We start from the raw sequence: 25,156 nt of genomic DNA, 5'->3' as shown, positions 1-25,156 counted from the left end.
GCTGTCCAATTTTCCCAGCCCATTTATTGAAGAGACTGTCTTTTTTCCATTGCATATTTTTTCCTGCTTTGTTGAAGATTAGTTGACCATAGAGTTGAGGGTCCATATCTGGGCTCTCAATATATTCTGTTCCATTGGTCTTTGTGTCTGTTTTGTGCCAGTACCATGCTGTCTTGGTGATCACAGCTTGGTAATATAGCTTGAAATCACGCGTGATGCCCCCAGCTTTGTTTTTCTTTTTCAACATTTCCTTGGCGATTTGGGGTCTTTTCTGATTCCATACAAACTTTAGGATTGTTTGTTCCAGCACTTTGGAAAATGCCATTGGTATTTTGATCGGGATGGCGTTGAAGGTATAGATTGCTCTGGGCAGCACAGACATTTTAACAATGTTTATTCTTCCGATCCATGAGCATGGAATGTTTTTCCATTTTTGTGTCTTCTTCAATTTCTTTCATGAGTGTTCTGTAGTTCCTAGTGTATAGATCCTTTACCTCTTTGGTTAGGCTTATTCTGAGGTATCTTATTGTTTTTGGTGCTATTGGAAATGGAATCGTTTCTCTAATTTCTCTTTCTACATTTGCATTGTTAGTGTGTAAGAAAGCAACTGATTTCTGTGCATTGATTTTGTACCCTGCCACACTACTGAATTGCTGTATGAGTTCTAGTAATTTGAGGGTGGAGTCTTTGGGTTTTCCACATTTAAATACAATTAAATTCAATTAAAAAAGCATCGTACCATATGTGTGCATTCTTCTGCAAGTTGCTTTTTTTTCATTTCACCTCATGTTTGTGAGAGTTATCCATGTTGATACATGGAACACTAGTTCCTTCCTTTTCACTGTTACATCATATGTTTTTTTTTATTATATGAATTCATGAAACCCATCCAATCCCTTATTAAGGTCCATTTTGGTTATTTCATTTTCAGCTATTGTAATGTTGCTATGAAATTTCCCCTCATAAAACTGCAAGAGTTTTTGTAGATATGTACCTAAGTAGGATTGGATTAACTGAGACATAGGTTGAAGTATTTTCAACTCTACTGATGATTGCCAGCTGTCTTCCAAAGTGGTGATACCACTGATAAACTCACAGGGTAGGAGAGTGCTTGCTGCTCTAAATGCTTGCCAACATTTGCTATCATTCTTTCAAATTCTTGCCAATGACATATGTGAAATAATATATCATCATGTGTTTAATATGAATATCGTTGTTATTGGTGAGATTGGGTATCTCTTCATATATTTATTGATCATCTGATTTTCTCTTTCTGTGGATGATATATGTTCAAATTGTTGCTCATTATTCTATTGGGCTGCCTTTTCTAACTAATTTAAGATTTCTTTAAATGTGTATTATGGGGGCGCCTGGGTGGCTCAGTTGGTTAGGCATCTGCCTTTGTCTCAGGTCATGATCCCAGGCTCCTGGGTTCGAGCCCCGCATCAGGCTCTCTGCTCAGCGGGGAGTCTGCTTCCCCCTCTCCCTCTGCCTGCTGCTGCCCCTGTTTGTGCTCTCTCTTTGTCTCTGTCAAATGAATAAATAAAATCTTAAAAAAAAAATGTATATTATGGATGTTAATCCTGGCAATATGCTACAAGTATTGTCTCCCAATCTGTGGACTGTCTTTTAACTTTTCAAAAGAGGATTTTAATACAAAAAAGTCTTTACTTCTTTTTTTTTTTAAAAGATTTTATTTATTTATTTGATAGAGAGAGACACAGCGAGAGCAGGAACACAAGCAGGGAGAGTGGGAAAGGGAGAAGCAGGCTTCCCGCTGAGCAGGGAGCCCAATGCGGGGCTCAATCCCAGACCCTGGGATCATGACCTGAGCCGAAGGCAGACGCCTAACGACTGAGCCACCCAGGCACCCCAAAAAAGTCTTTACTTTAATGTAATCACATGTATAAACATATTTTCACTGTTTTTGTTTTTCTAAATCTTAAGAAATTTCTCTACCCAAAGATAATATATTGTTCCACAGTTTCTTCTAAAAATTTTAGATTTTTTCTCTCAAATTTTTACTTTTAATTTACCTGGAACTGATTTTTCTGGTAGGATTGATGTGGAAAATACACACACACACCCTAGCACACCCCACATGAACACATATCACATACCACCCTATCACACATACCATACCCCCCTACATATCCCATCCACATACTCGCGTCCCACACTTTGCACAATTTACTGAAGCATTTCTGATGTCCTTAACTATATGAAATACTTCTTATGACATCTTTCAAGTTATAAACAATGGACACTGCTGCTTCTGGGCTCTCTTCAATTCCAGTGGTCCTATCAATGTCTTGTTATCTGAGAAAATGTAAGCATGGTCTGAATAGTACTTTTTCCACTCAACTTTGAACATTATGTGTGGTACCTTAGCTAACTATGTATTTAAAAATTTGTACTATGGAGGCTAGATTGTAATTACTCTCCACATATGTAAGAGATGTAAGTTACTTAGGAGAGAGGCTATGTTTAATATAAATCTTTATACATATTCGGTCTTAGGTACTCCAGGAGTGATTAATTCATGTAGGGAAAAAAATCATTACTTGCACCTCACCTTATGTAGGTGGTAATAAAAACTAGACAGCCACTTCATTTCTTCCCACATCGATACCACTAAAATACAAACACGGCACTATGTATGATCTTATTCGTTTGCCTGCCCCCATCTCTTGTGTGCTACTTCAGTCTAAATGGGAGACAGGGATTGGGATCACAATCTCAAAAGAATATGGGGCCGGAAAAGTAGCAATTATTGCGTGGGGAGGCCTGGTATGACATAGGGAGCTGTGGAAACTATGGTCGACAAGAAAATTCTGAATAAAATTCATGCAAGTCAAAACACATAAAAGGACTGCGTTGGCCAAAGAAAAGAAAAGCTCAGCCTGCACAGGCTCTAGTTTGATACCTCTTGTCATCTAAATACATGCTACATAGTGACAGACTGTCCCTAACAACACAAAAAATGCAGAACTTAAATATTTCATAGGCATATTTTCTTTTGGGTACTGCTTTAAACAATATGCTGCAATTAGTTTGCTATAATCAGATTTTAGTCCTATCAGATGTCTTGCAATTCTCTACTACAGCCTTGGTTAAGAGGTTTAAGATCAATTTTCTCCTTAATAAAATGGGGATACTAATAATATTTGCTTCACAGAGTGAAGATTAAATGAGTTAATGCATGAAGTGCTTATGATAAAGCTTTAATACTGATCGTCACCTTTATCACTGTTATTATCTTCATTTTAGAACATTTATATCTTGAATACCTTGTTTCCAGTCACTTTGATTTCCACAAATTTCTTACATCAGGTTAATAAAACTAAGAGGCTATACTGAATTTTGTTTTTTATTTTACATGACAAAATCAGAAAATATAGTTTATTTTCCAAATGTGACTGTTCAAAACTTTACCTTAATGTCAGATTTAATGAGTCTGATAAACACATATACTTCTATGAGAGATACATTTGCTTTCGATCATTATTTGTCTCCTGGAGGTAGAATTTCTGATTTGAGCATATTTTTTAAAGGCTAAATAAATTAATTAAATGAAGCAAAGAAATGCTCCAAGGCTTTTAAAAATGTTTATGAGAAATTACAGATGCAATCTCACAAACTGAGTCCTTAGAGTTAATTTTAAAAAGTTAAAGATATCAAATATAGAGTCAGATAAGAGGTCTTTTAGAGACAAGTTAATCAGGGTTTTAATCTCTCCACAGAGTTTCAACTCAAATCTTCACTTATTAAAAACTTTTAGTAATATCTGTTATCACAGCACCTGGCTATGTTTACATATATATGCAAATGCAATACAGTTCTAGCAACACTGAACATTATAACCCAAATAAATGTCTACAGATTTTGCAGGATAAGTATGTCCAAAAGGTGTCATTACACAGATTTCTCAAAAATTATTTGAAGCACCTATTCCAAATAAACTCCACTGTTGTTCTAATTTGTTTTAATGTATTAGAAATGAAAAGTGATAATTTTCAAAACACATTAGATATGAGTAACATAAAATATATTCCAAATTTACTTATAGTGACCACCTCTCAAAAGAGAGAAGCAGATGCATTCAGAAGCAGTTCAGCCACTCTGGTATATTTCTAAGAAGCAGTAGCAGTCTATCACTGAGATAAACCAGTTCAACTATCTTAGATATGACTGAAAGTTCAGCAAATAGGGGTTGGGGAGAGCATGGAGAAGATTAGCTGGGAAGCCAAAAAATTCCTTTCAGGATCTCCAAATACATATCTAAAGAGTTCGATTGTACTCAAATGCTTAGAATTCTTTTTTTTTTTTTTAGTGGTTTCCTACCCCTCCCCCTAAATTTCTGTTTAAATTCTAGTTAGTTAACATACAGTCTAATACTGGCTTCAGGAGTAGAATTTAGTGATTCTTCACTTACATACAACACCCAGTGCTCATCATAACAAGTGCTCTCCTTAATACCCATCACCCATTTAGCCCATCCCCCACCCACCACCCCTCCAACAACCCTCAGTTTGTTTTCTATCCTTAAGAGTCTCTTATGGATTGCTTCCCTCTCTCTCTCTTTCTCCACCTTTCCCTATGTTCATCTGTTTTGTTTCCTAAATTCCACATATGAATGAAATCACTTATATGTCTTTCACTGACTTGACTTATTTCACTTAGCACAATACGCTCCAGCTCCATCCACCTTGTTGCAAATGGCAAGATTTTATTCTTTTTGATGGCTGGGTAATATTCTGTGTGTGTGTGTGTGTGTGTGTATACACACACACAATAAATTCTTTCTTTTCCTTCTTTCCTTCCTTCCTTCCTTTTTGTAAGTAATAAAACTCATTTTCAAAGTTCCCTAATGATTGTTGCTGAGGGCATCTTGCAGTCATGATAAGAACCACAAGGGCCAGTCCAGCCAGAACACTGGTTACTGATAAGCTGAGACTGGCACAAAATACGTTCATTGCAATTAGATCACATATATAAATTCATGTCCCATCATTGCAGTTACTAACCACAAATCTGTTCAACATTTCTAATATTTTGTCATTTCCAAAATTTTATATAAATGAAATCAAATAGTATGTAGCTATTTAAGATGGGCTTTTATAAACTCAGAATAATACTCTGTATCATCCAAGTTGCCTGGTGTATCAATAGTTAATTTTTTATTACTGTGTACTGTTCCATGATGTGTATATAATACAGTTTATTTAAACATTTAACCCATTGAAAGACATCTGGCATGTTTCCAATTTTTAGGAATGACAAATAAATCTACTATGGACATTTGTGTATAGGTGTCTGTGTGACCATAAGTTTTTATTTAATATAAAGAGGGCATTTGCTGAAGCACATAATAATTGCATAGTTTTATAAGAAACTGCCAACCTATTTCCCAGAGTGGCTGTGCCATCTTACATTCTCACCAGCAATGCAGAGTGATCCTATGTCTCCATATCCTCCCCACCATATGATGCTGTCACTGACTTTTATTTTAGCCATTCTGATAGGTATATAGCAATATCTCACTGTGTTTTTATTTTGAGTCTTTTCATGTCTCTGCCCATTTTTAACTGGATTTTTTTTTTTTTTACTGTTGAGATTTGAGACCTATTTATATATTCTTGATAGCAGTTCCTTGTTGGAGATTTGATTTGCAAATATCTTCCTGTTGTCTGTCCTTATTTTTTTTTATCCTCTTTACTATGGGTTTTGCAGAGTTTTTAAGTTTTATGACATCCAATTTATCAATTTCTCCTTTATTGATCATGCTTTTGCTGTCAGGCCTAAGAACTCTTTGGCCCTAACTCCAAAGATTTTATGTTTTTATCCTTCAAGTTTTCAAAGTTTTATATTTAACTCTGTGATGTACTTTGAGTTAATTTTTATATAAGGTGTTAGGTTTAGGTCAAGATTTTTTTTTTTTTTGCTTATGGATGTCCAATTGCCTCACTGCCATTTGTTGAAAAAGCTATCCTTCTTCCACTAAGTTGTTCTTGCACTACTGTAAACAACAAGATGAACATACCTGTGTGGTTATTTTGGGTTCACTATCCTGCACCACTGATATGTGTGACTATACATGCACTGATACCACAGTCTTGAGTAATGTAGCTACATAGTAAGACTTCGTATCTCATAAAGTCATTCCTGACACTTTATTCTTTTTCAAGATTATTTAAGCTATTCAGGGCCTGTGACTTTCCATATAAATTTTAGAATAAGCTTCACTATGTCTACAAAAATCTTGCTAGAATTTGGATATTAAGTTGCATTAAACCTATATATCAATTTGGAGAAAACTGACATCTTTACTATGCTGTATTTTCCTACTTCTGAACATAGTATGCCTCTCCATTTACTTAGTTCTTTGATTATTTTCATCACAATATTGTAATGTTCAGCACACAAATACTGTACATGTTTTAAGTGCATACCTAAGTGTCTTAGTCCGCTTGGGCTGCCATAACAAATTATCACAGATAATTTGTGTGACTTAAAGAACAGGAATTTATTTTCTCACAGTTCTGAAGCCTGGAAGTGTGAGATCAGGGTGTTAAGCATGGTTGGTTTCTAGTAAGAGCTCTCCTCAAGTACTCACATGGCATTTCCATAGTACATACATGTGGAGGGACTGAAAGAGAGAGATCTTCCTCTTCTTTTAAGGCCACCAATCCTATTGGATTAGGATTCTAACTTTAGGACATCATTTAACCTCAATTCCTAAAACCCTTTTCTCTAAATGAAGTCACACTGGGGGCACAATTCAATCCACCACACTAAGTAATATATTTTCTTTAAAGTAATTGTAAATGAAATTGCATTTTTAATTTGGTTTCCACATATTCATTGTTAGTATATAGAAACAGGATATATTTTATTGTGTGGATCTTTTAATCTGCAACAAGGCTGACCTCACACTAAATACTATGATTTTTCTTTTGCAGTAAATCCTAGGACTTTTTGGTAGATTCCTTAGAAGTTTATATATAGCAATCATATCATCCGCGAATAGAGACAGTTCTTTTTTTCCATCTAATTTTCTAATTTTTTTATCCTGCCTTATTGTACGGGCTAGAATTGCAGTATTATGTTGAGTAAAAGTGGTAAGCATATAAATCCTTGCCCCCTTCCCAATCTCAGGGGGAAAGTATTCAGTCCTTCACTAGTAAGTATGATGTTGGAAATAGGATTTTGGTATATGCTCTTTACCAACTTCAGGTAATCCTATTACTGCCGAAAGTCTTCTTTTGTTCAGTTACAGTTTAATTTTTTTTGAAATATATTTGACATATAACATTATGTAAATTTTAGGTATACAACATGTTGACTTGATACATTTATATACTGTGATATGATTGCCATTGTAGCAATAGTTAGCACTGCTATCATGTCGATCACAGTCATTTCTTTTTTCATGGTATGCGTAATTAAGATCTAGTCTCTTAGCAAGTTTGAGGACTACAATACAATATTGTTGTCTATATTCACTATACTTTACTTTTGATCTCCAGGACATACATTTTTTTTTTTCTTCCAACTTTTATTTAAATTCAAGTTAGTTAACATATAGTGTAGTATTGGTTTCAGGAGTAGTATTTAGTGATTCGTCACTTATATATTAATACCCACTGCTCATCACAACAAGGGCCCTCTATAGTTCCCATCACTCATTTAGCCCATTCCCCACCCACCACCCCTCCAGCAAACCTGCTTGTTTTCTATATTTAAGAGTCTCTTATGGTTTACGTCCCTCTCTATTTTTATCTTATTGTATTTTTCCTACCCATCCATTCTGTTCATTTGTATTGTTTCTTAAATTCCACATATGAGTGAAATCATATGGTATTTGTCTTTCTCTGACTTATTTCACTTAGTAGAATACACTCTAGTTCCATCCACATCATTACAAAAGGCAAGATTTCATTCAATCTGATGGCTGAGTAATATTCCTTTGTATACATACACCAAATATTCTTTATCCATTCATCAGTCTATGGATGCTTGGCACTTTCCATAGTTTGGTTATTGTTGATAATTCTGCTTCAAACATAGGGGTGCATGTACCCCTTCGAATCTGTACTTTTGCAGCTTTTGGTTAAATACCTAGTAGTACAATTGCTTGGTCGTCGGGTAGTTCTATTTTGAACATTTTGAGGAACTTCCATACTATTTTCCCAAGTGGCTGAACCAGTTTGCATTCCCCATAACAGTGCAAGAGGGTTCTTACCTGCATTCTCGCCAACATCTCTTGTTTCCTGTGTTGTTAATTTTAGCCAGTCTGACAGGTGTGAGGTGGTATTTCATTGTGGTTTTGATTTGTATTTCCCTGATGATGAGTGATATTGAGCATCTTTTCATGTGTCTGTTAGCCATCTGGATGTCATCTTTGGAAAAATGTCTATTCATGTCTTCTGCCCATTCCTTAACTGGGTTATTTGTTTTTTTGGGTGTTGAGTTTGCCAAGTTCTTAACAGATTTTGGATATTAACCCTTTATCAGGTATATCATTTGCAAGTGTCTTCTCCCATTCTGTAGGCTGCCTTATAGTTCTGTTGATTGTTTCCTTTGCTGTGCATAAGTTTTTATCTTTTTAAAAAAGGTTTTATTTATTTATTTGAGAGAGAGAGTGCACGCATGAGCAGGGGGAGGGGCAGAGAGAGAGGGAGAAGCAGATGCCCCACTGAGCAGGAAGCCCAACATGGCTTGATCCCAGGACCCTGCGATCATGACCTGAGCCGAAGGCAGATGCTTAACCTACGGAGCCACTCAGATGCCCCAACCAAAAGTTCATTTAGCTTGTTTCTCTTACCTACGGCAACGTGTCTAGTAAGAAGTTGCTACAGCCAAGGTCAAAGAGGTTTCTGCCTGTATTCTCCTGTAGGATTTTGAGGGTTTCCTGAATCACATTTAGGTCTTTCATCCATTTTGAATTTATTTTTGTGTGGTGTAAGAAAGTGGTCCAGTTTCATACTTCCGCATGTTGTTGTCCAATTTTCCCAACACCATTTACTGAAGAGACTTTTTTCCACTGGATATTCTTTCCTGCTTTGCCAAAGATTAGTTGACCATAGGGTTGAGGGTCCATTTCTGGGTTCTCTATTCTATACCACTGCTCTATGTTTCTGTTTTTGTGCCAGTACCATACTGTTTTGATGCTTACAGCTTTTTATTATAACTTGAAGTCTGGTATTGCGATGCTACTAGCTTTGGTTTTCTTTTTCAACTTTCCTTTGGCTATTCAGGGTCTTTTCTGGTTCCTTAAAAATTTTAGTATCATTTGTTCAGCTCTGTGAAAAATGTTGATGGTATTTTGATAGGGATTGCATTGAATGTATAGATTGCTCTGGGAAGCACAGACATTTTAACAATATTTGTTCTTCCAATCCATGAGCATGGAACGTTTTTCCATCTTTTTATCTTCCTCAATTTCTTTCAAGAGTGTTTTATAGTTTCAGAGTGCAGATCCTTTACCTCCTTGGTTAGGTTTATTCCCAGGTATCTTATGATTTTTTGTGCAATTATAAATAGGATCGATTCCTTAATTTCTTTCTTCTGGGTCATTGTTAGTGTATAGTAATGCCACTGACTTCTGTGCATTAATTTTGTATCTTGCCACTTTGCTGAATTCCTGTATAAGTTCTAGCAATTTTTGGGTAGAGTCTTTGTGTTTTCAACATAGAGTACCATGTCGTCTGTGAGGAGGAAAAGTTTGATTTCTTCGTCGATTTGGATGCCTTTTCTTTCTTTCTCTTGATTAATTTGGGGATATTGAACCAACCCTGCAGCCAATGAATGAATCCCACCTGGTTGTGGTGAATAATTTTTTTAATGTACTGTTGCTTTCAATTTGCTAGTATTTGTTGAGAATTTTTAAATCCATGTTCATCAGGGATATTGGTCTGTAATTCTCCTTTTTAATGGAGTCTTTGTCTGGTTTTGGAATCAAGGTGATACTGGCCTCATAGAATGAGTTTCAAAGTTTTCCTTCCATTTCTATTTTTTGGAATAGTTTCAGAAAAATCAGTATTACTCTTAAGTGTTTGGAAGAATTCTCCTGGGAAGCCATCCAGCCCTGGACTCTTGTTTGTTGGGAGATTTTTGATTACTGACTCAATTTCTTTGCTGGTTATGAGTCTGTTCTAATTTTTTAATTTCTCCTGAAGTTTTGATAGCTTATATGATTCTAGGAATTTATCCATTTCTTCCAGATTGCCCAATTTATTGGCATGTAATTGCTCATAATATTCTTTTATAATCATTTGTATTTATTCAGTGTTGGTTGTGATCTCTCCTCTTTTGTGATTTTATTTATTTGGGTCCTTTCTCTTCTTTTTGGTAAGTCTGACTAGGGGTTTATCGATTTTGTTAATTCTTTCAAAGAATCAGCTCCTAGTTTTATTGATATGTTCTACTGTTTTTTTGATTTATATATCACTGATTTCTGTTCTAATCTTTATTATTTCCTTCTGCTGGTTTTAGGCATTATTTGCTATTTTTTGTCCAGCTCCTTTAGGTGTAACGTTATGTTGTATATTTGAGACTTTTCTTGTTTCTTAAGGAAGGCCTGTGTTGGTATATACTTCTCTCCTATGACCACCTTTGCTGCATGCCAAAGGTATGGGACTGTCATGTTTTCATTTTCATTCTTCCATGTATTTTTTTATTTCTTTAATTTCTTGGTTAGCTCATTCATTCTTTAGTAGGATATTCTTTAGCCTCCACGTATTTGTGGTCTTTCCAAATTTTTCTTGTGGTTGACTTCAAGTTTCACAGCATTATGGTCTGAAAATATTCATGGTATAATCTCAATGTCTTTGTACTGGTTGAGGCCTGATTTTTGACCTAGTATGTGACCTATTCTGGAGAATGTTCCCTGTGTACTTGGAAAGAATGTGTATTCTGCTGCTTTAGTATGAAATGCTCTGAAGCATTTGTGAAGTCCAACTGGTCCAGTGTGTCATTCAAAGCCCTTTTTCCTTGTTGATTTTCTGCTTAGATGATTTGTCCATTGCTGTGAGTGGAGTATTAAAATCCCCTACTGTCATTGGATTATTATCAATGACTTTCCTTGTTATTAGTTGATTTATATATTTGTCTGCTCTGAAGTTAGGGGCATAAATATTTACAACTGTTAGATCTTCTTGTTGGATAGACCCTTTTATTATGATACAGTGTCCTTCTTCATCTCTTATTACAGTCTTTGGTTTAAAATGTTGTTTGTCTGATATTAAGTATGGCTATTCCAGCTTTGTTTTGATGTCCATTAAAATGATAAATGATAAATGGTTCTCCATCCCCTCACTCTGAATCTGGAGATGTCTGTGGGTCTAAAGTCCATCTTGTGTAAGCAGTGTATCAATAGGTTTTTTTTTTTTTTTATCCATTCTGATACCCTGTGTCTTTTGTTGGAGCATTGAGTCCATGTACATTCAGAATAATATTGATAGATATGAATTTAGTGCCATTGTATTACCTGTCAAGTTGCTGTTTCTATAGATTGTCTCTGTTCCTTTCTAGTCTTTGTGTTTTTGGTCTCTCTTTTCTGCTCAAAGGGTTCCCTTTAATATTTCTTGCACAGGTGGTTTAGAATTCACTAACTCCTATAGTTTTCGCTTGTCTTGGAAACTCTTTATCTCTTCTATTCTGAATGACAGCCTTGCTGGATAAAGTGTTCTTTTTTTTTTTTAAGATTTTATTCATTTGAGGGCGCCTGGGTGGCTCAGTTGGTTAAGCGACTGCCTTCGGCTCAGGTCATGATCCTGGAGTCCCGGGATCAAGTCCCGCATCGGGCTCCCTGCTCAGCAGGGAGTCTGCTTCTCCCTCTCCCTCTCCTCCCTCTTGTGCTCTCTCTCTCTCAAATAAATAAATAAAATCTGTAAAAAAAAAAAAGATTTTATTCATTTGAGAGAGAGAGAGAGAGAGCACAAGCAGGGGGAGAGGGAGAAGCAGACTCCCCTGCTGAGCCGAGGACCTTGAGATCATGACTTGAGCCAAAGGCAGACGCTTAACCAACTGAGCCACCCCCTGGATAAAGTATTCACGGCTAAATATTTTTCCCACTTAGCATGTTGAATATTTCCTGCCCTCTCTTCTGGCCTTGTAAGCCTCAGTGGCCAGGTCTGCTGCTAACCTTATATGTCTACCCTTGTAGGTAAAGGACTTTTTTTTTGTCCCTAGCTGCTTTCAGAATTCTCTCTTTATCTTTATATTTTGCAAGTTTCACCATGATATGTCATGGTGTTTATCTGTTTTTGTTGATTTTGAGGGGAGTTCTCTGTGCCTCTTGGACTTGAATGCCTGTTTCTTTCCCCAGATTAGGAAAGTTCTCAGCTATAATTTGTTCAAATAAACCTTCTGCCCCTTTATCCCGCTTTTCTTCTGGGACTCCTATGATATGGATATTATTGCACATTATGGAGTTGCTGTGTTCCTTAAGCCTAACTTCGTGATTGAACAGTTTTCTTCCCCTCTTTTCTTCATCTTCATTATGTTCCATAATTTTAACTTCTCCATCACCTACTGTGTCCTCTGATTCTTCCATCCTCATTTTGACTTTATCCATTCAGTTTTGCATCTCAATTATAGCATTTTTTCTTTCTGCCTGACTACTTTTTAGGTTTTTTTATCTCTCCAGCAAGGGTAGCTCCAGTGTCTTCTATGCTTCTTTCAAGCCCAGCCAGTATTCTTATGACTGCTGTTCTAAATTCTTGTTCAGATATATTGCTTATATCTGTTTTGAGTAAATCCCTGGATGTGATTTCTTCTTGATCTTTCTTTTGAGGAGAATTCCTCCATCCTGTCTCGTCTAGGTTTCTGTCTTTTGTGTGTTATGAAAGCTTGTTATGTTCCCTGCTCCTGAGAGTAATGCTATATCAAGAAGTGGTAATACACTGTCCAGGGCCTGGCACTTCAGGAAGTGTTTCTGGTGTATGCTGTGCACTCTGCTGTTGTGTTCTGGCTGCCCTTTCCCATTGGTCAGTCCTCTGCAGAGTTCCTCCTTGCTTGTAGTGGGCAGTGTTTAGACATTTAACCAGGTATGCTTTGATTTGTTTGATACAACAAGCCTGTTTTTTTAAACCTGATCCAAAAAGAGAGAAAAGGACAAAAACCCCAAAAATACACAAACTAAAAGCAGTAAGTCTGATTCCAAAGGAAAAAAAAAAAAAAGCCTGATACTAAAAAAGAGAAAAGCAAACAAACAGAAAACTGTAAACTATAAACCTGATTCCAAAGGAAAAAGAAAAAAGAAAGCCTGGTCCTACTTCCATCAGAACTGAAGTTGACACTTTGGAGCACTCTATGATCAGTAGACTTGGCGCATGCAGGGGGCTTATGCTACTCCTTTGTGGGAGACACCTGCTGCGCTGGCTCACAGTCCAACCTGTTGTAGTAAAGATGCACCTGCAAGGGCATGGGGGGTGGGGTTTGGTGTAAGTGGCTCAAGACTCCACCGGGGGTGCTGTGTTGTTCACTGAGGTCCAATCATGCTGTTGGGAGAGGGAAAGATGGCATCACTCAATCTCTCATCCCAAAGAGGGGAGCTCGGGCTGACACTGTTCAGAAAGCCCTAAAAGAAAATTGAACAACCTCCCTTCTGGTGTCCCAGGCTGATCCCTGCCCTCAATTTGTCTGTGCCTGAGCCATGGGCACATCCAGCGCCACAGTTCTCCTGTGTTTTATGTCTGGTGCCTGGATGGGATACAAAACTCCAAATCTTAAAGGACCTGCTATGGCATGGACCACTCCCCTCCTCTGGAGCCGAGCCTCACCACATTGTGTCTGGTGCTGTTCTGTCCCAGGAGAGCAGCTGCATGGCAGTGCAGGTGCTTGGAGTTTATGGTAAAGCACAATGAAAAGCTGTGAACAGGTTATCTGCCCTCTGTGCATACTTCTGTACCTTGCTAATGAACAGCTGCTCAATGGTGCCTGGAGGGTATTTTTTCCTTGGAGAGGCAATATACCCTCTTCCAGATGTACCCCAGGAAGGGGAATATTCTCTCCCAGTGTGACCCAGGGGATCCCTACACAATACTTTCTGCTCCCAGGTCTCCGCCCTCCTCCTCTCCAGGAGAAATGCTGCCCACCCCCCCACTGGACTCCTGTGAATGGCACTGTCTTCTAAAACTTCAAACTTTGAACTCTCCTGCTTGTAAAAACTTGCGAAAGTCCATTACTCTGGATTCCCCAGTCAATGGTTTTGGGGAAGTGTTTTTCCTGTGTGAACCAACATGCTGCTCTCTGTCCCCCTCTCTCATTCTCTTGCTCTCCTTCCTCCATGGAAAGTGCTCCCTCCTCCCCTTCACAGCACCATGGCTTTTCTCTCCTCCAATTCACATCACTGCACCTTGTACATGCCACATTCTTAGAGTCCCTCTAACTGTGCAGACTGTTCTCTTAATCCACAGATCAATTTCCTCGGTGTTTAAAATGATTTGATATTACCCTAGCTGTGTTCAAGGGAGAGGCAGGACCAGGGTAGGGTACCCCTACTACTCTGCCATCTTAACTCCTATACACCTTAACTCCTTAACACCTATACCACAATTTCTTTATCCAGTTATCAGTCAATGGATATTTGGGCTCCTTCCATAATTTGGCTGTTGTTGATAATGCTAATAAATCAGGGTGCAGGTGCCCCTCTGAATCCGTATTTCTGTAACCTTTGGATAAATACCTAGTAGTGCAATTGCTGCGTCACAAGGGTAGTTCTATTTTTAACATTTTGAGGAACTTCCATACTGTTTCCTACAGTGGCTGCACCAGTTTGCATTCCCATCAACAGAGCGTAAGAGGGTTCCCCTTTCTCCACATCTGTGCCAAGATCTGTTGTTTCCTGTTTTGTTCATTTTAGCCATTCTGACAGGTGTGAGGTGGTATCTCATTGTGGTTTTTATTTGTATTTCCCTGATGATGAGTGATGTTGAGCATCTTTTCATGTTTTTGTTAGTCATCTGGATGTCTTCTTTGGAAAAATGTCTATATTCATGTCTTCTGCCTATTTCTTAAATGGATTATTTATTTTTGAGGTGTTGAGTTTGACAAGTTCTTTATATATTTTGGATACTAACCCTTTATCAAATATGGCATTTGCAAATATTTTCTCCCATTCCGCAGGCTGTTTTTTAGTTTTGTTGATTGTTTCTTTTACTGTGCATTAGCTTTTTAAATTGAAGACGTCACAATAGTTTATTTTTGCTTTTTATTCCCTTCCCTCCAGAGATATGAGTAGTAAGAAGTTGCTCTGGCCGAGGTCAAAGAGGTTGCTCCCTGTGTTCTCTAGGATTTTGATCGTTTCCTATCTCATATTTAGGTCTTTCATCCATTTTTAATTTATTTTTGGGTATGGTATAAGAAACTGGTCCAGTTTCATTCTTTTGCATGTTGCCATCCAGTTTTCCCAACACCATTTGTTGAAGAGATGTCTTTTTTCTCACTAGATATTCATTCCTGCTGTATTGAAGAGTAGTTGTCCATATAGCTGTGGGTTTATTTCTGGGTTTTCTATTCTGTTTCATTGATCGATGTGTCTGTTTTTGTGCCAGTACCATACTGCTGTGATCACTACAGAGCTGTAACATAGGTTGAAGTCCAGAATTGTGATGGCTCCAGCTTTGCTTTTCTTTTTCAGGATTACTTTGGCTATTCGGGGTCTTTTGTGGTTCTATACAGATTTTAGATTTGTTCGAGCTCTGTGAAAAATGCTGGTGGTATTTTGATAGGGATTGCACTGAATGTGTAGAGTGCTTTGGGTAGTATAGACATTTTAACAATGTTTATTCTTCTAATCCATGAGCATGGAATGCTTTTCCGTTTCTTTGTATCCTCTTCAACTTTTTATAAATGTTCTATAGCTTCCAGAATACAGATCTTTTACCTCTCTGGTTAGGTTTATTCCTAGGTATCTTACAGGTTTTGGTGCAATTATAAATGGGATCGATTCCTTGATTTCTGCTGCTTCATTATTGGCATAGAGAAATGTAACAGATTTCTATACATTGATTTTATATCCTGTGACTTTGCTGAATTCATGTATGAGTTTTAGCAATTTTTTGGTGGAGTCTGTTCAGTTTTCTACATAGAGTATCATGTTGTCTGCGAAGTGTGAAAGTTTGACTTCCTCCCTACCGATTTGGATGCCTTTTATTTCTTCTTGTTGTCTGATTGCTGATGCTTAAGATTTCCAGTACTACGTTCAATAGTGGTGAGAGTAGACATCTCTGTCTTGTTCCTGACCATACAGGAAAAGCTCTCAGTTTTTCTCCATGGAGCTTGGTATTAGAATTCCATTTCACTTTTCATAGCTCAGTAAATATTAAGTCTTGAGGTCTGAGGCAACTAGAAAAAATTTCTTAACAAAAGTGATCAGTAACCAGTTTAGTTCTCCTTATGTCTATGAAAGGTTAACTGCTACAAAAACTTCTCTCCTTTCATAACAAGTAGAAAACAGAACAATACATATGAAACAAAAGTTTCCAGATGTTGTACATTAGGCAGCTTTGAATTGATTCTAAAGAGAAAGGAACAAAAGAGGTAAGCCCAGATAACTGCTTGAAGGAAGTATCTAAGCCAATAGTGAAAGAGGGTGCCAAACAATAGTTAGGAACTTGTGCTGACTTTTGTGAGGTTGAGGTGGCTAGAATTTGTTCATCAGAGCACAAGGGAGGAAAGCCACCCAAGAGGATAGTTCTGGAGATCTGCAGAGGAATTCCCAGGTCTTGGCTAGAGCACTGATGTGGTCACATGTGAAAAAAATAACCAAACAGTAGTGGAATGAACAATTTCAAAAGCTCATGTGGGAGTAGAAATAGTCTGTATTTTCATCAAACAGAGGAGAGAAACACTTTGTAATACCAGGGTTAGAGGCTAAACACTAATAATAGTCCCCAGGATGAAGCTAAATAAGTTCCAGAATAAAGGTTGATTTGGATATACCTTGACAAAGAGTAAAGGCAAGCCTCTGAAGGATTCAGTTAATTCATAAGTTACTTATCTAGACAATAAGATACAATCCAACATTCTTTAATGGAATATAACTAAATCCAGTCTCCCAAAATGTCACATCTGGCATTCAAATAAAAAATTACTAGGAATGCAAAGAAAAAGAAAACTATAACCTAGAGGTAGCAGGAAAATTAAAGTAACAGTTCTGGAAATCACAGGGAGAGAAGAATCAAAGAGAAGGACCTTAATACAGCTCTTGTAAATATGAAAAATATGCTCAAGGACATTAAAAACTTGATAATGAGAGAAGTGGAGGATAGAAAAGATTCAAGATGCAGTTTCAAAAATAAATACTATATATATGGTGTGCCTGGGTGGCTCTTGTTTTCAGCTCAGGACAGAATCTCAGGGATATGATATCAAGCCCTGAGTTGGGCTTTGTGCTGAGTGTACACTTGCTTAAGATTCCCTCTCCTCTCCCTCTGCCCCTCCCTCCACGCTCTCATTAAAAAAAAAAAATACTATGTATGAAATGACAAATACTATGGTAAAACTGAAGACATGCAATAAAGAAAGTTCTGAAATTATAAAAAAGATTTAGAAAAAAATTGAACAGAGCCTTAATGAACTTTTTGTGTAATATCAAGTAGTCAAATATATAGGAAAGGAGAATCCTAGAAAGAGGGGTGGGTGCTATAGAAATAATGGCTAAAAGATTTCCATAATTGGTGAAAAATATAATCTGATGAATACAAGAACTTCAATCAACACCAGACAAGAAAAACAAAAAGAAAAACCCCACTAAGGCAGCTCATAATAAAATCACTGAAAATCAAAAAGAAAAAGAAAAATCTTGAAAGCAGCCAGAGAGAAAAAATAAAACCATGATAGGTACAGAGAAATAAATAATGTCAGCAGGCTTTTTGTCTGAAACCACACAGGGCATTGAAAAATAGAACATTTTTAAATTACTGAAGGAAAAGGAAAACATTGCCAAATAATTTTACAACCAGTAATCAAAAATTCCAAAAATTAAGATGCAGTGTACATTTTTTTCAAAACCAATAAAACAAGAGAACATTTCTTGCTAGCAGGACTTTACTACAAGAAATATTAAGGGAAATTAAGCAGAAAAAGAAAAGATACTAAATGGAAATTTGAAAATGAAAAAGGAAACTTGGTATACCAGAAATAGTCAATGTGTGGGTAAAAGTAAAAACTACATTTCTATTTAAAGCAAAAATAATCACAATGTACTATGAGTTTTATACACAAGGAAAACAGATGACTATAGCACAAATGCTAGGAAAATAGAAAAGAAAGTAACCTGTTGTAAGGGTCTCAAACTTAAATTTCTTTCATAAGTGTTCTATAGTTTCCAGAGTACCTCTCTGGTTAGGTTTATTCCTAGGTATCTTACAGGTTTTGGTGCAATTATAAATGGGATCGATGCCTTGATTTTTGCTTCTTTGTTATTGGCATAGAGAAATGCAATAGATTTCTGTACATTGATTTTTTTATCCTGAGACATTGCTGAATTCATGTATGAGTTTTAGCAATTTTTTGGTGGAGTCTGCTGGGTTTTCTACATAAGAGCATCATGTTGTCTGTGAAGTGTGAAAGTTTGGCTTCCTCCTTGCCAGTTTGAATGCCTTTTATTTCTTTCTGTTGTCTGCTGATGCTTAAGACTTCCAGTACTATGTTAAATAATAGTGGTGAGAGTAGACATCCCTGTGTTGTTCCTGACCATAGAGGAAAAGCTCCTAGGTCTTCCCCATTGAAGAGAATATTAGTTGTGGGTTTTTCCATATATGGCCTTTATTATATGTTGAGGGATGTTCCCTCTAACCCTACTTTGTTGAGGATTTTTTTTTTTCATCATGAATGGATGTTATATAGTTTTTTTCAAATGCTTTTTCTTCATCTATTGAAAGGATCATATGGTTCTTGTCCTTTCTTTGTGGTGTATTATTTTGATTTATTTACTAATATTGAACCACCCTTACAGGCCAGGCATAAATCCCACTTGATAGTGATGAATGATTTTTTTAATGTACTGTTTGATTTGGTTTGCTACTATTTTATTGAGAACTTGTACATCCATAAGCATCAGGGATATTGGCCTCTAGTTCTCTCTTTTAGTGGAGTCTTTATTTTTGAATTCAGGGTAATTGTGGCCCCACAGAATGAATGTGGAAGTTTTCCTACCTCTTCTATTTTTTGAAATAGTTTGAAAAGAATAGGTAATCACTGTCACTTAAATGTTTGATAGAATTGACCCATGAAGTCACGTAGCCCTGGACTAATTCAATTTCTTTGCTAGTTATTGGTCTCTTCAAGTTTTCTATTTCTTCCTGTTTCAGTTTCGGTGGTTCACATGTTTCTAGGAATACATCAATTTCTTTCAGGTTGTCCAATATGTGGGCATATAGTTTTTCATAATATTTTTTCTTTTTTTTTTTAAGATTTTATTTATTTATTTGCAGAGAGAGACACAGTGAGAGAGGGAACACAAGCAGGGCGAGTGGGAGAGGGAGAAGCAGGCTTCCCACTGAGCAGGGAGCCCAATGCGGGGCTCGATCCCAGGACCCTGGGATTACGACCTAGCTGAAGACAGACACTTAATGACTGAGCCACCCAGGCACCCAATAATATTTCTTATAATTTTATTTCTGTGGTGTTGGTGGTTATTTTTTGTCTCCTCTTTTGATTTTATTTGATTCCTTTCTCTTTTCTTTTTGATAAGTCTGGCTTCTATTTCTTCTTTGACTTCCTGGCTAACCCATTCATTGTTTAGTAGCACGTCGTTTAACCACCATGTATTTGTGATATATATATATATATATATATATATGTATATATATACATATATATAATATTTGTGGTTGACTTTAAGTTTCATAGCACTCTGGTCAGAAAAGATGCATGGCATGATTTCAATCTTTTTGTACTTTTTGTGGCCTGATTTGTGACCTAGTATATGATCTATTCTGGACAATGTTCCATGTGCACTCAAAAAGAACCTGCATTAAAGTGAGTTCTGCTGCTTTAGGATGAAATATTCTAAATATATCTGTGAAGTTCATCTGGTCCAGTGTGTCATTCAAAGTTATTGTTTCCTTGTCGATTTTCTGCTTAGATGATCTGTCCGTTGATGTAAGTGGGGTGATAAAGTCCCCTACTCTTATTCTATTATTATTAATGAGTTCCTTCATGTTTGTTATTGTTTTATGTATTTGGGTGCCTCCACGTTGTGTGTATAAATACTTCCAATTATTAGATCTTACTTTTAGATTGTCCCCTTTATTATGATATAATGCCCTTCATCTCATAGTGTTTGGTTTAAAGTCTAGTTTGTCAGATAGAAGTATTACTAATCTGGCTTTACTCTGATGTCCAGTTGCATGACAAGTATATCTCCATTCCATCAATTTCAATGCACAGGTGTCTTTAGGTCTAAAATGAATTTCTTGTAGGCAGCATATAAATGGGTCTTCTTTTTTTAATACATTCTGACACCATGTATCTGATTGGAGTGTTTAGTTCATTTACATATTTACATTTAGAGTAATTTTTTTTTTTAAAGATTTTATTTATTTATTTGACAGAGAGAGACACAGTGAGAGAGGGAACACAAGCAGGGGGAGTGGGAGAGGGAGAAGCAGGCTTCCCGAGGAGCAGGGAGCCTGATGCGGGGCTCGATCCCAGGCCCTGGGATCATGACCTGAGCCGAAGGCAGATGCTTAATGACTGAGCCACCCAGGCACCCCACCTTTAGAGTAATTATTGATAGATATGTATTTAGTGCCATTTTATTACTTGTTTTGTTATTTTGGGAGATTTTCTCTATTACATTCTTGTCTTTGTCACTTTGGTCTTTCTTTTCTACTCAAAGTCCCCTTTAATATTTCTTGTAGGGCTGGTTTAATGGCCATGAACTCCTTTAGCTTTTCTTTGGGAAACTCTTCATCTTTCCTTCTATTCCTTGTTAGATAAGAGTATTCTTGGCTGCAGATTTTTCCCATTCAGTACTATGAATTTATCATGCCACTCCCTCTTAGCTTGCCAAATTTGTGTTGAGAGATCTGAAGCTAGCCTTGTGGGTCTTCCTTGTAAGTTAGGGACTTGTTTTTGTCTTGCTGCTTTTAAGACTTTTGTCTTTATCAGTGTATTTTACAAAATTTAATTACAATGTCATGTTCTTGGCCAGCTTTTGTTGATTTTTAGAAAGATTTATTTATTTGAGAGAGAGAGTGTGGGGGAGGATTAGAGGAAGAGGGAGAGAGAATCTCAAGCAGATTCCCTGCTGAGCACGTAGCACAACACAGGGCTCAATCTCATGACCCTGAGATCATGACCTGAGATGTAAGAGTCAGATGCTTAATTGAGTGAGCCACCCAGGCACCCCAGCTTTTGTTAATTTTGATGGGATTTCTTGGTGCTTCCCAGATATGGATGCCTGTTTCCTTTCCCAGATTAGGGAAATCTTCACATATTATTTTCTGAAATAAATTCCCTGTCCTCTTTTCTCTGTGCTCTTCTTCTAGTACACCTATATGAATGTTATTACATTTGATGGAGTCACTGAATTCCCTGAGTATATTCTCATATTGCAAAATTCTTTCTCTCTTTTGTTCAGCTTATGTTTCATTATTTTATCTTGCATGTCGCTTTTTTGTGCCTCTGCTTCTTCCATCCTTGTGTTCGTTGCATCATTGTTTGGTTGTTGCATTTGTTGTTTCGAATCTCAGTTACTGAATTTTTCATTTCTGACTGTTTTTTTACTCTTGTATCTCTGTGGTAAGCGTCTCCCTGGTCTTCTTTTCTCAAGCTAGCTAGTATCCTTATGACTATTGCTTTGGATTCCCCATCAGTCATATTACTTGTATCTGTTCTGCTTAGATCTCGGGCATTTTGTTTAAGTCTCTCTTCTTCTCTGTGTTAGAAAAGCCTGTATGTTTCCCGCTCCTGATAATCACGGCTTTATGAAGAAGAGATCATATAGGCAGGGCCTGGTACTTCAGATAGTGTCTCTGGTGTGTGCTGCATGCCCTCTGCTACTGTGTTTTGGCTGCTGTATCCTTCGGGCCAGTTTCTGTAGGGGCTCTCCTTGCCTGCAGTGGGAAGTATTTGGTCTTTGGCTAGAATGTGGCATGTTTTAACTAGGTTCACTTTGGTCTGTGTGTTAAATGAGACCTGAAAGTTCCACTTGAACTGAAGCCATGCAGAACTCTCTGGTCAGCAGCTGTCGTGTGGGCAGGGGCTTCTGCTGGTCTTCTGTGGAAAGGGCCTGTGGCACTGGGATTGAGGCAAGCTTCACTGAGAAGGGCAGTATTACCAGATTACAGGGATGTGAGGCTTGGTATAAGCAGGTTAGACAGCCAGTGTGGGCACTGTGCTGCTTACTGCAGGTGGCTCTGTGTTTATGCTGCGGGGTGGCGGAGGAAATGGCCCTAGCCAGTTCCTCTGTTCCTGGAGAGGAGTATCTGTGCATGCTTGCCTCTCAGGGAGGCAAGCCAAGAAGAATGAATAATCTCCCCACTGTTTGTTTCAGGTGTTTTTCAGATTGCTGTTTCTATAGTCTGCCTCTGGGTTGTTTGTCTGACTTCTCTCCAGGAACAGTATAGTGCCTTCTGAGCTGTATCCCAGCCAAACCTGCTGACTTTTAACACTCTAGGCTTTAGGGACATGATGTGCACAGGGGCCTGTGCTGGTCTTTGGGGGGGAGCGCCTCACCTAGGCAGAAATTCTTAAGTTGCTAAAAAGGTAAAAGTCCCATGACACTTAAAATTGCCCTAATGAATCTGAAGTTCTCAAAGGAGTTAACTAAGGCTTTAAAGGAGGTTATATTGGCAGGAAAATCTAGCGTGATATAGAAGGTCTATGATGGCTCAACTACTAAGGAACTCCCAGGTTTTGTACCTATACTTATATACAGTGGGCTGCTAAGGGAGCAGAGCTTCCGTGAAGGGAATTCTCTCCAATAATCCTTAGAAGTGTCCCAGGAAAACAAGACAGAAAGAAAATTTCACTGGCAGGATGAATCTGGGGACTCTTTGAAATCAGTTAATCAATTATGTCAATCCATTGCTAAGGAAGTGAATCAATGAAAAGATGCTCAAGTAGGTTAACTTTGCAGAATGTAGTAAAATACACCGAACCAATGATTGCTGTTTTGCTTCCTTTTCTGCCTTTCCTGAATTGGTATTTTCAACTGCAGTTATTCTGCTCTTTGCTTCTAGTACTTTATACAAAGTACGTCAGATATTTCTGTATTTTTCATTTAGCCTATAGAGTGAATTTACATCCTTACCTAGGGAAAATGGACAGTACCAGCAAATTTAAACCTTGGAGATGGGAGCCACTCTTAGGCATGACATGTGGGACAGAGATAAGTATATCTGTGGTTATAAATGAAAAATGGTACTATGTTTACCAAAAGCTTTGCTTGAATTGGCTGGAGAAAGGGTGTGTGTGTATGCTGGCAACAAAGAGATGAATATCTAGTGCTTTGTCCACCAAAAAGAATCCCTTTTCTATGAGAACTGTATCTTATTCATTCTTGAGGGAACTTTCCCTCTTTGCATTTCAACCAAGTGAGTGCTGACAATTACAGTATTCCATCTCTCAGTCATACAAATCAGGGTTGTACCCAGAATATAGTAAATTCAAAATCAGGAAAGAAGGAGAACACTTTTTGTTGACAAAATTGAACACTTGCTCTAAAATGCTGCTAATAATCATATATCCAGCCATGTAAAAGAGACCTATTTCAAAGAGTAAAGGTGACATGCAATATAATGCAGAGACAGAAATGGACAAAGGGTCCTGGCAACATTCTTCATTTTAAATGTGTCCTTGCCTTTTTTTTCCTAAGCCAGTTAGACTTGCTGTCACTTGCCACTACAAGAGTCCTGAAACAATTCTCTTTGAGAAAATTTAGTAGTCTAATAGGCTAGTATATAGAGTGTACAGGATATATGGTAGAGGTACTCCTAAGGAACTTGGAAAAACTGAGAAACATACTCAGCATCGTAAGTCAGTGTCAAAGCCACTCTATTACAATATTTCTCTTGACTGTAACCCAACAGAATGTGCTAACAAAGTACCCAGCCACAGATAGAAGTAGTGGTACTATCCATCCAAGCAGTGCATATTTGTGTCTGTAGGTAGGTAGGAACACCCTAAAGGTTTAACCCACTAATTCTGAGCATACATACTAGCTTACCTTAGCCTGTTCAACTATATCAAATTGCTATTTCACTTTTTGCATAGGTTATTCTAAGCATAAAACATACTTCATTTCTTTCAAATCTCAAACACTATTACCTGTCAGTAGATAACTATGTCTTATACTTCACAGAACCGTCAGATGGACTCCTTTAATTTTCCAGTACTAATTATACCATGCTTGCCTACGAAACACCTATCCATCTTCCATAAAGGCCAATCCCTTCAAATGTGTGCAGACTGCCATTCTTTCCCTTCCTTGTCTGTGGGATCTTACATTATTGATTATGCTGTGTTATAAATTCACTCTTCCCCTCAACCACCAGAGATGTAAACTCCATGAAGACAGGGACCTTGCCCATCCCATTTGCTGCTACATTTTTTATGTCTAGTACATAGTTAAGTACCCAGAATTATTTATTGAAGGCAAGAGTAAATAAATGAATAAAAGGTTGGAAATGAATAATCTGTATGACGTCTTTCATTTCTGAAGCTCTATAATTCTACTTGGAGAAGAGCAGGTGCCACAATGGATTTCTGACTTAGGGTTAGAGGCTTCATCAAACTTCAGTTAAATACTTCTCTAGATAAACCTAATATAATTTTTCTTCATCCTTGACTACTTCAAATAAATTCACTTTACATTTTGGGCCTCAAGATGAAATAAACAAAACAGACAATGACAACAAATTGTGCTTACTCTTCTTTCCATCCATATCTGCATGGATCTTCCGAGCCAAGAATCCACTTTTGTACACAGCAGCATTTGGGTCATGAGGAATATCTAAGAATGGGTTGGTAGTGCTCCCAATACGACTGATGGTCTTTGGATGTGTTCCATTAGCCTTCTCATCAGTACCTTCGGATGGAGATTTTTTTTTCTCTTCATCATCTCTAAAGGGAGAAAACACAGATTGAGCACCTAACATAATATTCAATGAACAAAGTTATTTCATGTAATAAACTA

General features: G+C 37.4%; 1 protein-coding gene across 1 annotated transcript in view; it reads right to left on the bottom strand.

Annotated features, from left to right (window-relative positions):
• PSD3 (pleckstrin and Sec7 domain containing 3) overlaps nt 1–25,156 on the bottom strand; it is a 440,689-nt gene that overhangs the window by 126,999 nt on the left and 288,534 nt on the right. The window contains exon 11 of the mRNA XM_021681565.1: nt 24,890–25,083. Coding sequence (XP_021537240.1) covers nt 24,890–25,083 — 194 coding nt within the window. The remainder of the gene's footprint in view (nt 1–24,889; nt 25,084–25,156) is intronic.

This window comes from Neomonachus schauinslandi, chromosome 2 (genome assembly GCF_002201575.2).
Source record: "Neomonachus schauinslandi chromosome 2, ASM220157v2, whole genome shotgun sequence".
NCBI lineage: Eukaryota > Metazoa > Chordata > Mammalia > Carnivora > Phocidae > Neomonachus > Neomonachus schauinslandi.
This window is presented reverse-complemented; position numbering and strand designations above follow the sequence as displayed.